General features: G+C 45.9%; 1 protein-coding gene across 1 annotated transcript in view; it reads right to left on the bottom strand.

The window, feature by feature from the left end:
* The window catches only part of AFF1 (ALF transcription elongation factor 1), a 236,826-nt gene that overhangs the window by 17,335 nt on the left and 203,717 nt on the right, over positions 1-15,774 (bottom strand). Inside the window, 5 exon segments of the mRNA XM_027769864.1 lie at positions 378-438; positions 632-723; positions 3,201-3,347; positions 3,350-3,500; positions 4,466-4,572. Coding sequence (XP_027625665.1) covers positions 378-438; positions 632-723; positions 3,201-3,347; positions 3,350-3,500; positions 4,466-4,572 — 558 coding nt within the window.

Below are 15,774 nucleotides of genomic sequence, written 5' to 3' on the forward strand. Positions count from 1 at the left end.
AAAATATAAAAGGAAAAAAAAAAAAAAAAAAAAAAAAGCACTCAAGAATTAAACCACCGTCTGCTGGATCAACTTTCACTCATTGGGATATAAACTTGTGACTGGGCACTTTGTATATTTGCCCATAACCAGACCAAATCAATGGAGCCAAAGAAAATAATTCTACTAAAACCCCGTGGCCATTAAGATCCAGATTATCCTGGGTATGTTATGGCCAACGGCAGGCCACACAGACGCCTCCCTCCTGCTGCCCACCCCCTAGCACTCCTCAACACGCACATATAGCGAATATACAATACAGGTGAAGGAAGCCCACAACAACTCATTTTAAAATCAGAAAGCATTCTATGCCAAAGGGATAAAGAACCAAGACTGACCATTAATTCTGCTTTGAGTTTTAACTTTTTGGCCTCCTTCATGTGAAAATCTGCTTGTTGTCTGAAAAAGAAGAGGAAAATCCAGGGGTAGATTTTCTTGCTAGTGTGAGGCAAGAGTACTTAAGGAGAATAAGAGAGTGTGAAAGGAAGGGAGGAGAGGAAGAAGGGGGTAAATAAAAAAAAGGGGGGGACATAGCGGGGAAGAGGAAGAAACAGGGTTCAGGAAAGGAGAATAAGGAACATTCAAGTCTTACTTGTCAAACTTCACTTGGGGCTTCCCTGGTTTAGAGTTACCATTTGGCAAAGAAGGCACTGGAAAACGATTTGAAGTATCTCCAGAAGATCCCTTTAAGAAAAAAAAAAGCATTATACGGATTACACTCTAACTTTTAAGATCACTGCCTTAAAAATATTAGGTTGGTACAAAAGTAATTGCGTTGTATTTTAAATAGAATTTTAAATCATTATAACCAGGCTCAAACACATCTTTAAATTAGGAACCATTACAAATCAACATTATTTTTGCCAACGAGAAATAGGTTTGTTTATTCCTGTAGCGTAAGCATCGTGCTTTGGGATTCGACAAACTTGGATAGCATTCCCTGAATCCTGCTGATTGTGGAAGCATTTGCCCACAGAGAAGCCGTCAACATGCTTGAAGAAGCGGTAGTCTGCTAGTGTGAGGTCAGGTGAATATGGCGGATGAGGCAAACTTCATAGCACTATTTGTTCAACTTTTGAAGCATTGGTCCTGTGACGTGTAGTCCGGCGTTGTCATGGAGAAGAACTGGGACCTTTCTGTTGACCAGTGCTGGCTGCAGGCCTTGGTAAATCTTTTGGTGAATCTCATTGATCTCGGATCGAATGATCTCATTGGGATTCGGAAAGCTGTAGTGGATCAGACTGGCAGCAGGCCACCAGCTAGGGATCGTGACTTTCTTTCAGTGCAGGTCTAGCTTTTGGAAGGGCTTTGGAGTGTCATGGTCCAACCGCTGAGCTGTTCATCATGGGCTGTCACATAAAATCCACCTTTTGTCACAATCCCATTGAGAAACAGTTCGTTGTTGTTGCATAGAATAAGAGAAGATGACTCTTGAAATTGATGACTTCTTTTCATTTTTGGTCTGTCCATGAGGCACCCACTTATTGAACTTCTTCACCTTGCCAGTTTGCTTCCAATTCTAAATGCCCATAGAATGGTGGATGCCGAGTTCTTCGGCAACTTCTTGTGTCATAAGAGGATCAGCCTCGATGATTGCTCTCAACTAGTCACTGTCAACCTCTGACGGCTGGCCGCTTCACTGCTCATCTTCAAGCTCTCATCTCCTGTGCAAACCTTCAACCACCACTGCTCTGTGCGTTCGTTAGCAGTTCCTGGGCCTAACGCATTGATGTTACGAGTTGTCTCCACTGCTTTAAGACCCATTTTGAACTTGAATAAGAAAAGTCACTTACATGTGGTTTTTGTCTAACATCATTGCCATAGTCTAAAATACATACAAAATAAACAGCAAGTAATAAGTCATTAGCAAAAAAAAAAAAAAAAAAAAAAAAACCAGAGAGAGAGAAATGGGCATTAGAATGATTTATAATATAACCACATTTATTTTCAAATGTTCCCAACTTCAAATGGCAAATTTCAACAATGCAAACTGCAATTACCTGTGCACCAACCTACAATCCTCTTAATTAGCCCCAAATAACAGTGTGAATCAAACATTACACAATTCAGCTGGGCCAAGGGCTTGCCAGCCAGAGTCAGCTGGAAGCTCTAGGTTCTGACTGTATTGGGGACTCAAAGGATGTCAAGACAAGAATGTCCATGAGAGCACGAAAGTCACAAAGCCAACTGTAACACCATCTCTTAGCACAGACACACGCCCCCAGGTTAACAGGAAGAAAAGAACTTTGAGAAAGTACATAAATATTTCTCCATGATGTTCAGCTTTTGAGATCAAACATTCAAGCTATAAACTAACCAGAGTAACCATATCCTACTGCAAAACACTCGGTACATTCGTGCCAGAATCGATTCTCGTTTTTTTACCTCTGAATCACATTAATAAATTAACATCCTAAATTTCTGTATAATATTATCTTTAACTCTCCCTCCAAAAAGGAGAAATTTAAATACAACATATTATTCATTATTAATTGCCTTATTAAAAGTGAAGAGGGGGCCAGAAGTAGAGTGGTGGTTAAGGGCTCTGCACTCCCACATGGCCAACTGTGGTTCAAGTCTCGGACCTGGTGGCTTGCTTTTTCACTCTCTCTCTCTCCCACCTCCTCCCCTGTGTCCCTCTCTAGCATATTAAAATAAATAAATACATAAAGTTGAATAAAATAATTCTAAAAAAAAAAAAAAAAAGGGATGAGTACTGGAGCCAGCAGGTAGAGTGGTAGTGAAGGCGCTGGACTCCCACATGGCCAACTGTGGTTCAAGTCCTGCACCTGACGATTTGCTTTCTTTATCTCTTTCTCGCTTTCTCTCTCTCTGTCTTTCTCTTGTGAGTGCACATGCCCTATATCGAATTGAATAACAACAATAAATAAAATTAAATAAATAATTCTTTTTAAGAAAATAAAAGGTGATGTGTACCATCTGAAGCATTATCATTAGGAACTTAGGTGGTTAAGGGTGCTGGACTCCCACATGGCCGACCACAGTTCGAGTCCCAGACCTAGCGGCTTGATATTTCTCTCTCTCTCTCTCTGCCCTTCTCCAGTCAAATTAAAATAAATAAATAAAGTTGAATAAAATCTCCGAAAAGAAAAAAAGAGAACTTGAGAACTATCCAAGCATCCCATGCCTCCCCTACTTACTCTGTGTTCTGCGGAGCTTCCAGAGCCCTTCCCCTCTACTTTTCTGTGCTTGGGAACGGAAGGGTCTTTATGGCTGCTCTTGCTACTACTGGCACTTTTAGGAGGCTCCTGGCCACAGGTGTCTGCTTCCCGCCTCGACCTTTTGTTGCTTCCTGCCTCGACCTTTGGTGTGCAGGCTTGGCTGGCTTCTGGGAGGATGAGGACGAGGACGAGGACGAGGACGAGGACGAGGACGCCGCCGCCGCAGGTGGTGGGGGAAGCATTTCCTTCTTTGAGGGCTCTGAGGAGGGCCTGTGTGTCCTGGAGTGAAACATCATCAGAACTACAGTGAGGCGGAACACCAGTCACAAAGTTTGGTTGTTTGGTTACAAAGGACAAAGAGCTGCGGGCAGGGAAGCCAGCGAAATTACCGAGGATGAAACCGTGCTGCAGAGAGGCCACATCTCAGGGACTTTTTGATGCAATTGAAGATCTAGCACCATCCATTAGTCACAAACGACATGGTATCAGTTGTCACTAGGTTTGCAGAGTGTGCCAATGGCCCTAGCGCTCCTTAACCATCCCTAACTCTTACTCAGCTGCTCCTGACCTGACCCGCACCATCCCCGGAGGAGGAGGAAAGCCCAGCTGCCACCTCCTTATCTACCGATGCTTTTTACTCTCATCGCTATCAGCTCCTCTATGGTGACACCATGTACTTGTTTTCTGCCAAGTCATTTTGTGAAGCACTTTCCCAAATAAATCAGAAAGGAAGCTGTTACTATCTATTCATACCTTCCTGGCAGGACCACCTTGCACCTGCTCCCCTGCCCAGGCCCAGCAGGCTCTGGCTCATCCCTCAAAGCAAGAACACCGGGGCCAGGCTCCCCGGACTCCAGATGCTGGCTCCACCCCCAGGGGGATTTCTGTGACACTGGGACCGTCACTTTCTCCCTCTGCACCTCCATTTCTAATTCTGCAAAGTAGAATGGCAATAGTACCAACTTATTTTCCTTCAGGAAAAAAAATAAATAAATAATTCCATGAGTTTAAGAAGCTTTTCATACCGGAAATGGTTCTGATAACCCTTCATTTGCTGCCAAATGTATTGATTTCTGTAAGGTCCTCATGGATGAAAGCCAAACAGAACAAACTCACTATGTCGTCAGAATGAGCCGGAACAAGCGTCTTAGTCCATGGATTCTACCGCAGGAAAGAAAGCTTTCCCACATCAAGGCCCAAGGAGACTCAGCGCCTTCCTTGGCTTTTCCCGTCTCTATACTCACTTTGTTTTAGAAGGTTCTTTGTGGGAGGATGAAGACGAAGAGGATTGTGATTTGCCTTCCTTCTCCAGCCGGATTTTCTTGTTATCACAGTCTCTTTCTGCTTCCCCCTATAATTGTAGCACAACGAGCAGAGCAATGGTTACACACGTAACGGTGCAGGATAGGAAAAGAAATACAGAAAAGGCAGCGGGCCAGACTGTAGTGCAGGTGGTTAAGGAGGCTGGATGCCACATGGCCGACTGCGGTTCGTGTCTTGGATCCAAAGGTTTGAAACACGTGCTGGGAGGATGCATGTGTGTGACTGAAACTGTGAAAAGAGGGAGAGATGGAGGATTAGGATGTGACCATCTCCCATGGGGGTTGCTTTCTCACTTTTCCTCTCTGTAGCCAACACAGTGCCCTCTGGCAAATTAAAAAGTGGGGGGGGGCAAGGAGAGCAATTTGACGATTGGAGATGTCACTGTACACACAGCAACAGCTTCAGTACTAAAAGAGTGTGTATGCATGAGAAAGGGAGACAGAGAAAGAGAGATGGGGCAGGGAATAGACAACCTCCATCTGATATGACTTGTATTGAGACAGATTATTTTCTTTTTTAATGACAAATTCTGTACTGCATTGTTCAGACTTGAAACTTTTTTTAAAGATGTTTTTGCCTTAGGGTGTGTGTGTTTGCCAGAGAGAGGAAGAAGAGAGACAGAGACAGTGAGAGGGAACATGAGAAATCACCCCCCAGGGGGGATGGCCATGCCACAGTCCCTTCTCCTCCCGGGATCTTGGGCATGTACCCACACATGCCTGCCATGAGTTTCAAGCCACCGGGTCAAGGACTCAAACCACAGTTGCCCATGTGGGAATCCAGCAACATAACTGCTATGCCACCTGCCGGCCCCCAAAGAGAGATTTTTTAAAAAGACATTTATTTACTGTCATTGCCAGAGGGCACCTGTGCTTGCCAGAGAGTGAAAGCATCCCCTGATAGGGCATGGTCATGCCAAATCGCGTCTCCATTTCTCAATTTTATCAAGACTTGAGGCACAGACACACATGCGTACACACACACACACACACACACACACACCTGGTATGTTTTTCAAACCACAGGAGTCAGGAATTGAACTGGAGTCAGTCACGTGGGAATTTGGCTCCTTTAACCACTGGGTTATGGGGCCAGTCTGAGACAGATTTTTGTACAGAGAAAAGGCTGTTCTTCATATCCAGGAAGAGGAGGATATCTAAAGTAATAGCTGACAACAGGAAGATTAAGTAGACTTCACTATACCATTGATGTTTTTCTAAATGTAAGAGAATTAATAAAACATACAGATTGACATCAAGAAACATGCAGATGGCTTGATGAGTGGAGCTCCCCCCAATTCTTTCAAGAGACCCATCTACTTATGCCCACTCATTTATGGTTTGTATAAAACTCAGAGTGGATTACTTAAAGCCTACTTTTCTTCTAATGGAAAATAAGTATATTGTTGAAAAAGAAAGAGCCTATAAAGTCCTCTGTATATATCACAGAAAGGACCACAAAGATATCCAGCGAGATAAAAGTGGATGTGCTGCGGTTCTGGCTGGTTTCTTCGCCTCTCCACTGATTCAATTTCTTTTTTTTTTTCTCCCTCTCTCCCTCCCTCTTTCTCTCTTTCTTTCTTTTTTTCTGTACCGGCACATGTGCTTGCCAGAGAGAGAAAGACAGAAAGTGAGAAATCACCCCCAGGAGGGGATGGCCATGCTGCAATCTCTTCTCCTCCATTCTCCTCTCCGGATCTTGGGCATGCACGCACACACATCCAGTGTGAGTTTTAAGCTGCCGCATCCAGGACTTGAATCATGATCAACTACATGGGAGTCCAGCAATGTAATTATGCCATCTGCTGATTCCTTTATCCCCCAATGTTGTCTCTCTCTCTCTAAACACAAACATACATGGAGAGATGTCTTCATTCTCAAAAAATCTGATTAAAATGAAGGAGTATAAATATGATTTTGGTAGAAATAAGGAACAGAAAGGGACCTGTAACTACAGAATTTAAGCACCTTGAAAGTACCCATTCAAAGCAACTGAAGTGCTAAGGAGAGAAATATAACCATCGAAACAACAGAGAATTCTTCACAGCCAAAGTCTTTTCCCTGTTCTGTGCCTGGCCTGTGGCTGCACCCACCAGCTGAACACAAAGTCCACGCACTGACATCCAGCGATGCCACCTGCTGGGCTGGGCTCACAGGGAGGCGTCACACCCTCTCTAGCCAGAAGCAGCGAGTGTAGTTGGGAGTCCAACTAACCCTCACACACATTTAGAACCAACTCCCCAAGTGTCAGCTCACCGTGTGAGAAACTGGGACATCACCAAGTGAATCTAGGACGGACCCAAACAATCCTGAAACGCGCCCTCAAGCTGTGAAGGAAAAAAAGACTCCTCAAAGAAACTGCCGGTGGGAGGCCCTGTTTCCATCACCGTGTCTTCCTCTTCACCTAAGTCTCCAGGAAAAATGAATCCAGTAAGATGTGCAGGCTCTGGCCAGCAGATGGTGTAGGGGTTAGAGCAGCTCGAGTCCACATAGCCAAGGTTCAAGTCCTGGACTCGAAAGCTTGACCAAAAAAAAGCACTGGGCATGTATGCGTGCTTGCCCGAGACCCTGAGGAGTGATTTCTCACTTTCCCTTTCACTGTCTTTGTCTCTCTCTGTCTCTGGTGAGCACACGCCCCATATAGCATAGAAAAAAGACACATAGGCCCAATGTCTGCTCGATTACGAAAAAGTAGCCTGGCCCTGCTCAAAAGAATGGGAAATAGGAAAAAATTCCCTCGCTGGCATCCTGCGGGCAAAGGTGCTGGGTGTGTACTTCCATCCAGACTGTCACAGACTGCTCTGGAAAAAGTTTGATTCATTTATGCACTGTCTTGTTTCAAACTGGAGTCCTTCGGAGTGGCTTATAAGGATGATTGTTTTTAACCTTGGGGAGAGCAGAAGTGAGGACACAGAGAAGAGTGGAGGAGGACGTGCAGCGAGGGAAGGGGCGGACCCTCTAAGGGCTCTGTTCTCACTGCCCTGCACACTTGCACGGCAGTCGCAGCCATGTGTGTAGGCAGCACTCGAACTTGCAAAGTGACTACAAAAACTGAGTGTAATGAAAGGAATGCAGGGCCAGCAGGTGGCATAGCAGTTACATCACCGGACTCCCAGATGGTCGATGGTGGTTTGAGTCCCAACTCAGTGGTTTGAAAATCATGCCAAGTGTGTGAGCATGTGTGTGAGCATGCATGTATGCATGCGTGTGTGCCCAAGATCCCAGGAGGAAAATGGAGGAGAAGGGACTGCAGTGTGGCCATCTTGCCCCCCCTGGGTGGGGGTGATTTCTCACTTTCCCTCTCACTGTCTCTATCCTTCTCTCTCTCCATGAGCACACATGCCTTAAGGTGGGGGAGGAGGGGATGTAATACTTTATTTTTATTTTATTGTCGTAGGGCATGTGCACTTGACAGAAACACAGAGAAGGAGAGGGAGAGGTAGAGAGGGGGAAAGCACTCCTCGATAGGGCATGGTCATGCTGCAATCCCTTCTCCTCCATTTCTCCAACCTGTCTGGATGGCGAGCATACAAGCACACGGGCCCACAGTGTTTTTCAAGCCATGGGGCTGGGATTCAAACCACAGTCGGCCATGGGAGATCCAGTTCCCTTTAGCCAGTAGGTCATGTGGCCAGTCTGGTAATACAATAATTTTTATATTTATTAAATATTCAGGGATATTTTAGATAATATTATATATATTTTTACATATAGGTGTAAAATGTATTTAAGATAAATTATTAAAGTTAATTTTAAGTTTTCTTTTTTTTGCAAGAATCTTTGATATCTTTCAATGTGGCCATGAAAACATTCAAAATGATGTATGTGCCCACATTCATTCCCTACTGGACAGCTCTGCTCTGCACACTTTGCTGGAAGTGACCTGCAAATTAGGTTCTGAACTTCTACTTAGTCCATGCAAAGAAGGACTTCTAAATAGGTTGGATTAGAGAAAAACCAATCATGGACTCAGAAATGTAACCATTCACTATAGAAGGGAGAAAGGGGAATCTTGAGGGACCTAGTAAGCAAATAACGTGTGAGGTGAGTATACTCAAGACTTACAGCTAAGTGCAGAAGGAAGTGCCACAGTCCCATTTGTGAGCATGGGCCAGTATCAGACTCCGAAAGTCTAATTCCAAGTGAGGGGTGCTGGCACCCACCAGGAGACGCGTTGGGGGCTCTGGGGAGGGTTTTGTTTCAGCAAACAGACCACTGTTCACCGATTCATAGTGCTAACCCTTGTGAGCTAGTCAAAGGTGCTAGATGAGAAAGAATCACTTGGAGACAATGGGGTTAAAACAACCCCACTAACGGCACAGAAACGTCCTTATCAGTAGACACCTAACTGCTCAGGGTACCCAGCTCCCAACAGGGCCAGTAGATCCTCCTGAGTTTTAGAGTAAAGGCTGCACAGCTCACCTACTGAGCATTGCAAGAAGATAGGCGATGCGTCTTTGGTAAAAGTCAAAGTTTGCTTAAATATCCAGGGAGATCTTAGTTTGCAGATGAGGCAGTTAGTAAGATGTATTCTGGGGGGTGGCTCCATGGTGCAGTGGGAATGTGCTGCTCACGAGAAGCTGGATCCCATATGGCCACCACAGTTGGAATCCCTGCCTAGGTCAGCCCAAAGCACACTGGGCGCCCACGTGAACGTCCAGATCAAGGGGACTCACAGCGTGCCTAGACCCTGTGCAGGAGGCACCTATCTTTCCCTCCCTCTCTTGTACATGCTCTATCATGAATTTAAAAATACACACACAGGGACCAGCAGGTGGCATGGTGGTTAAGGCGCTGGACACTCCCACATGGCTAATCATGGTTTGAGTCCTGGACCTGGTGGCTTGCTTTCTTCCTTTCTCCTCTCTCTCTCTTTCTCTCTGGCCAAATTTAAATAAATCAATGAATAAATAAAATAAATAACTCTTTTTCAAATACACACACACACATACACACACACATATATTTTTAAATGAAAAATATTTCCAGGCAGTTAATGGGACACAGAGGTCTCTGATACAAAATTTAGCATAAGTTAGCCACAAGGTTACTCCTTAAGGAAAATAACCGAAGTCCAGAGGTGAAACAGTTAATTTTTGTTTGTATCCTTTCATATTGCTTAGGACATGTTAATTCTGACTATAAACCAAAGTGGCAGACCTTAGAAGCCACACAGGAAAATTCCCAGGCAGTCTTCACCAGCCAATTCTAACTCCGGCTGTGCCAGTGCCAATCAGTGACTCAACAGAACAGTCAACAGAGACGAAATCGCCAAATGTTACCTTCAATGCTAGACTTAACAGCTATGCTGGCTTACGGCTTTCTATCAATATTGAGCAACTTGGAGGCAGATGCAAGTTAGTGGAAAGAAAGCCTTCACACTAAATAAAGCAGAAACCCCATTCTGTGGACTCGGCTAGCTGCTGAGAGCAAGCCTGCGGGCTTGAGGTGAGTGTTTTGTGCACTATGAACCTGGAACTCTGTCACCGTCTGTCTGGGACAGTCTGCAGTGTTCCCAGGGTAGGGACTCAGTCACTGTGTCGGCTGGCACAGAAATGAAGCGTGGCAGCTGAGGGACACTGCTCAGGACCCTGCAAATAGGACTGCCCCACAACTGAAAATGCAGATGGGTTTAGGAAAAGGTCATTCGTGTGGGAGTCATGCAATACTGGGGCACAGGCTTGAATTCCAAGAATAAGACTTGCTGAAAAACAGGAGGCATGGCATTGCGTAGATTGCCCTGGGCCAGGGAATCATTAGAAAACCAAACATGAGTGATGTACTCTGTGTTCAGAAGCAAAAGGAAGTCCCTCTGCCCTGCGGTGTATTCCCCAACCACTCCTACTTCGGAGACCTGGACTAAGAAATGAGTTTCAGAAGTTCTCTTATTCCATGGGGCTGCTGACTGTGGTCAGACCCTTGCTGACTCGTTCGCTTTTCTTAACCTGTTGGGTCAGGCAGCCACAGATCTACCTGCCAGAGGCTGCTCCACCTACGGAGCAGAGCAAAGGACAAGAACAAAGACGGCAGAGGAAGAGACAGGCCGGGGCTAGGTCGGCTTCCGTGAGAGTACATCTCAGGGGCAGCCTGGTGCCTGCCCAGCGCCTGGCTCACCCTGTGGGTACTTGCAGAGAGAGATGAAGGCGGCTTTTCCAGACTGACAATTATTTGGGGCCACAGAGAGTCTACTGATGAAAAGACAGAGTCCAGCGGGAGCATGGCTGTGATGGGAACACCTGAAAGAAAGACTGAATTGGAGAAGGCATGTGTGTGGGGACGGGGGTGTCAGGGGTGGGTGCAACAGAGGAGCAGAGAAGACAGTTGTGCTCACTAGCATAAGCGCTATGGAAAAGGGAAGTGCATCCAGCTGTGGCCCCTACATGCACAGGACTGTGATGGTTGTCTCAGGGTTACCAACAGCCATAAAGAAAAATCAGATGGGGCCAGCACATGGCGTAGTGGTTATGTCACTGGGCACCCCCCATGGCCAACCATGATTTGAGTCCCAGATCCAGTGGCCTGAAACTCACACTGGCCACATGTGCGTGCGTGCCCAACATCCCAGGAGAAGGGATTGTGGCGTGGCCATGCCCCCTGGGAGGTGATTTCTCACTTTCCCTCTCACTGTCTCTGTCTCTCTTTCTCTCTGGCAAGCACAGGCCCTCTAGTGCAAAAACCTCTTAAAAAGAAAAATCAGATTAATGTAGCTCTAACAAATGATAAGGAACAAGTCTCTAAACCCTTGATTTTGAAGATCAATCACTGGGAAGCTGTTCTGGAGAAACACTCTAAGAAGAGGCAGTCAAGTCAAGTACGGAAAGGGAAGGACTCAACCAACCACCCTGCGCAACTAAAATGCGCATTTTCCCACTCATCCCCCCAACTCCCCTTCCTCACTCCTCAAAACACACATAGTGATGATGCTGACATCTGTTTCTCAAAAAGTTTCTTGGTCAGTAAGCAATTACTTAGGAAAAGAAAGAGTTGAAGGGATGCTGAAGTTATGTGTCTAATTGACTATTTAGACACGAAAGGTGGTTTGACACGATGACAGAAATGAATGAAATTATCTACGAGAGCACCCAGAGCAATGTGAGGATCACAAAGCTCCAGATGCACAGGTACATTTCTAGAATGTTCCCAATTGCACAGGCCTGATTGTGCATTAAGTCATAAGAAATATATAAAAGAGGGGCCAGCAGGTGGTATGGTGGTTAAAGGGCTGGATCTCACATGGTCAAGTGCATGGTTCGAGTCCAGGATCTGGCAGCTTGAAGAACACACTGGGCACATGTGCGTGCATGCCCGAAGTCCTAAGAGGAGAATGGAAGAGATATGATTACGGTATGGCCATTCCAGCAGAGGGTGATTTCTCACTTTCCTTCCCTGTCTGTCTCTCTCCAGCAAGCACAAGTACCCTATGACAAAAATCTAAAAATGTAATAATTTTTAGATAAAAAAGGGCTGGCTCTATGGTGCAGCAGCAAAGTGATGCCATGGGGAAGCTGGTCTAACTTGGCTTGCCACTGTTCTAATCTCCGACCCAGTCAGCCTGAAACTTGCCAGGCATGTGTGCAGGTGCCCAGGATCCAACAGGCTGGAAGACTGGATCATGGTGTGATCAGCCCCTGTGGAGGGTGCTCCTCCCTCCCTCCCTCTTTCATGTACACACACACTTCATCATGAATAAAGGGAAGTGTTTAAAAACTAAAGACTGACATAGAAGAAAATATGCATTGGTATTTCAAATCCTAAACAGTGGTCAGATGAAATGTGGTTACTGATGTAAGGAGCCCTAGGCCAGCTTGTACCTATTTGCCCTCACAGTCTCCACCTTTCCTCAGGAATGAGTTCTTCCCCTCTCCTTTAAAGTTGAAAAAAATATGTGTGTGTTTCTGCGGGTGCCACAGCTAATGGCTCTGTCACAGCTGATGACGACCTTGAACTTTCTATAATTATCTTCACATGCTTTTAGTTCTAAGGTGGTTTAAAGCACCGGCAAACTCCTGAAAATATCTGTTAAACATGATCCCAGGAAAAGGACAGACTCTTAAGGGCCTATAGATGAAAACATGAAATTCTCCTCGTGGAAGGGTCACTGCATTCTTCGATTGCTCTGACCACGTGCTCAGACAGCTTTTGCCACTGCTCACACTTCAAGTGCAGAAAATTCTAAAAGGCTTACTATTAAAATTTGGGGTAAGCACCCAACCTTAAAAAGATGCCAGTCCTGCCTCTGCTAGGGAGGTGGCCCCCATGGTAGGCTGTACCCCTGGAGCTTGTCACAGGGCAAGAGCCTGCCCTGCACAGGGAAGGGTTTGAGATTTGAGAACCTGCTCAATCCCTCCCACCTGGCGCTTGGCAGGAAGTAACACCATCAAAGGACACATGATTCTCCATCACGAGTAAGTATGCACTTGGATGGCTTTTGTATGCATTTACCTGAAAGCTAAGTAACGTCTCTAATGCACAGCATACTCCGGGCAAGGAACTCCTGATTGCTGGGTCCGTAAGCCCAGCCCAGCAGAGGAGTCCGCCTGCCCACAGGACGAGTGCTGTCCAGTTTGGGCGCTGTGGGAAGGCTCATAGTCAGTGGTCCTAGCCTTAGCACCAGCACAGGGTAAGGAATTCTGAAGATGCCAATGGGAGGTTGGGGAGGGGGGCTGCCATCAGTCCTAAGCATTCCCCAGGGAAAAGAAATGTGGAGTCAGGGTTTGGATCGGACCTTGGGCCAGACCCTGGTTCTCTCTGTATCACCAGGATAGACTGGTCCTCAGCTGCTTGCCAGAGTTTTAAAGAAATCATGTACTCTATTAAGATGAGGGGTCATCATTTCTCAATGTTTTAAACAGGAAGGTGAACAAGCAGTCCTAGGAGAGCCAAGCCAACGCCTGGCAATGGCTGTCAGGGCGCACAGGGGGAGCCAGAGGTTTCCCTTCCAGAGTCGCGAGGGACACGTCGAGCTTTGCACTGGCGTATGGACTGGGCTGAGGACTCTGCAAGCTCCTCCAATTTCTAACATTTCCTCCTGGAGCATAGAAGGTTTAGAAATGAATGCTTCTCCCAACTCAAACTGATGCAGAGTTATCAGCACTGGAGGCTCTATAAGAGCATGGCAGCTGGGGCGACCAGCAGTTAGCGTAATGGCCATGTTGCTGAACTCCCATGTAGTTGACCACAGTTCGAGTGCCGGACCCGGTGGCTTAAACTCACACCGGGCGTGTGTGCATATGTGCCCAAGATCCCGAGAGGAGAATGGAGAAGGGATTGTGGCATGGCCATCCCCCCTGGGGGGTGATTTCTCACTTTCTATCTCTCAGTCTCTCTCTGTCTTTCTGGCGTGCGCCCTATAGCAAAAACCTCTCCAAAAAAAAAAAAAAAAAAAAAAAAAACCAGGGAGGGGGGGAAAGCTAAAAAAAAAAAAAAAAAAAAAGACCATGGCACCTGGGAAAGCCTGCCCGGAGGAGGAGGTCAAAGAGAGCATTCTTAGAGCTTTCTATGGTACAATAGGTACAGATGTTCTTTTATTATTTTTTTAAATTATTATTAAATTTTGCTGTAAGGTGTGTCCACTCACCAGAGAGACAGGGAGGAAAAGTGAGAAAAGACTCCCCCAACCAAGGGGACATGCCCATTCTGCAATCCCTTTTCCTCCATTCTCCTCGTGGGATTTTGGGCAAGCACACACACATGCCTGGCATGTTCTTCAAGCCACCAGGTGTGGGACTTAGAACATGCATTTGACCATATGAGATTTAGAGCTCGGCCTCCACGCCACTGGCTGGCCAACGGATACAGATGCCTTTTCCCTAACAAGGTCCGTCACAATTTCCTCTGTGAAGTTTAATATCATCAATGTATACACATACTCATCCCATTTTTCTTAAGTTTTAAGGTTTTTTTTTTTTTTTGGAGAGATTTTCACTGTAGGGCGCGTGCGCTCGCCAGACAGACAGAGAGAGACATAGAGACAGAAAGCGAGAAATCACCCCCCAGGGGGGATGGTCACGCCGCAATCCCTTCTCCTCCATTCTCCTCTCGGGATCTTGGGCACGCACGCACACGCGCCCGGCGTGAGTTTTAAGCCACCGGGTCCGGGACGTGAACCGCGGTCGACTACGTGGGAGTCCAGCAACATAGCCATTACGCTAACTGCTGGTTCCCTTAAGTTTTAAGTTTTCTGGCATAAAATTATGCCCTCTTCTAGCTGAAACAGCATCACCAATTAGCAGAGATCCCCTCCTGTCTCACGCAGCAAGGCTCCAGAGTCACCCTTAACTATGTGGTAAAGCCATGTTGTATTTTTAACACACTGAACTAATCAGCCGAATCCCAGGCATGACGGTAGGCTTTATGTGTTTTTTTTCTCTCTTTTGTTATTTTTAGCTCAATTTCCACCTGAGGAAGCTCAACTTAGCTGAGGAAGAAGTTTTTCATGTGTTTATAAGAGTGCTAAAAATTTCATTCCTTCTCAGCAGGATAGTTGACCCTTCTTGTGCCTTTGTCTCGCTGCTTGGGCAAGTTGGCTTGGGAATGTCAATGGGAAAAAACTCACAGCCATTCATCATCACAAAGAAGCAAAAATAGATCGAGAACTCAATGATGTACAATAAAGGAAGAAGGCTGTCTAAAATAGCAGTATGTCCAAGCAACAGAGGGTCTTTAAAGCAGGGACTTTTTCTTACTATATCCGTTCCTTAAATAAAACTTCCAAAAACTCTGGTAAATAAGATGGCAGATGTTCAGAACTTCACAATGTACCATAACTGCCTAGATTGCCAGTGCTACTGGAACAAATAAAAATGTACCCCCAAATGCTGTATTAGCCCCAAAGATGCTATTCTGGGCCAGCCCAATAGCTTCACAGTTAAGAGAGCAAGACCTCACATAGCCCACTGTGCCCAGGAGTTTGGAAACCACTTGAGAGTGTGTGTGTCTGCATGCACAAATCCTAACAGGATGCAAAAATGGAGAAGGGATTGGGGTGCGACCATATCCCAAAGGGGGGGTGCTTTCTTCCCCTTTTTCAGTCTCCTGCACATTCCCTCTGGCAATTAAAAAAGAAGGGGTTGGCAGGTGGCAAGGGGTGCTGGACTCCCACATGGCCAACCATGTTTCGAGTCCTGTACCTGGCGGCTTCCTTTCTCACTCCCCACCCCACTCCCGTCCCTCTCTAGTCAAATTAAAATAAATAAGTTAAATAAAATAATTTTTAAAAAAGAAGAAAAGAA

This window comes from Tupaia chinensis, unplaced genomic scaffold (assembly GCF_000334495.1).
Source record: "Tupaia chinensis unplaced genomic scaffold, TupChi_1.0 Scaffold000094_1, whole genome shotgun sequence".
Taxonomy (NCBI): Eukaryota; Metazoa; Chordata; class Mammalia; order Scandentia; family Tupaiidae; genus Tupaia; species Tupaia belangeri.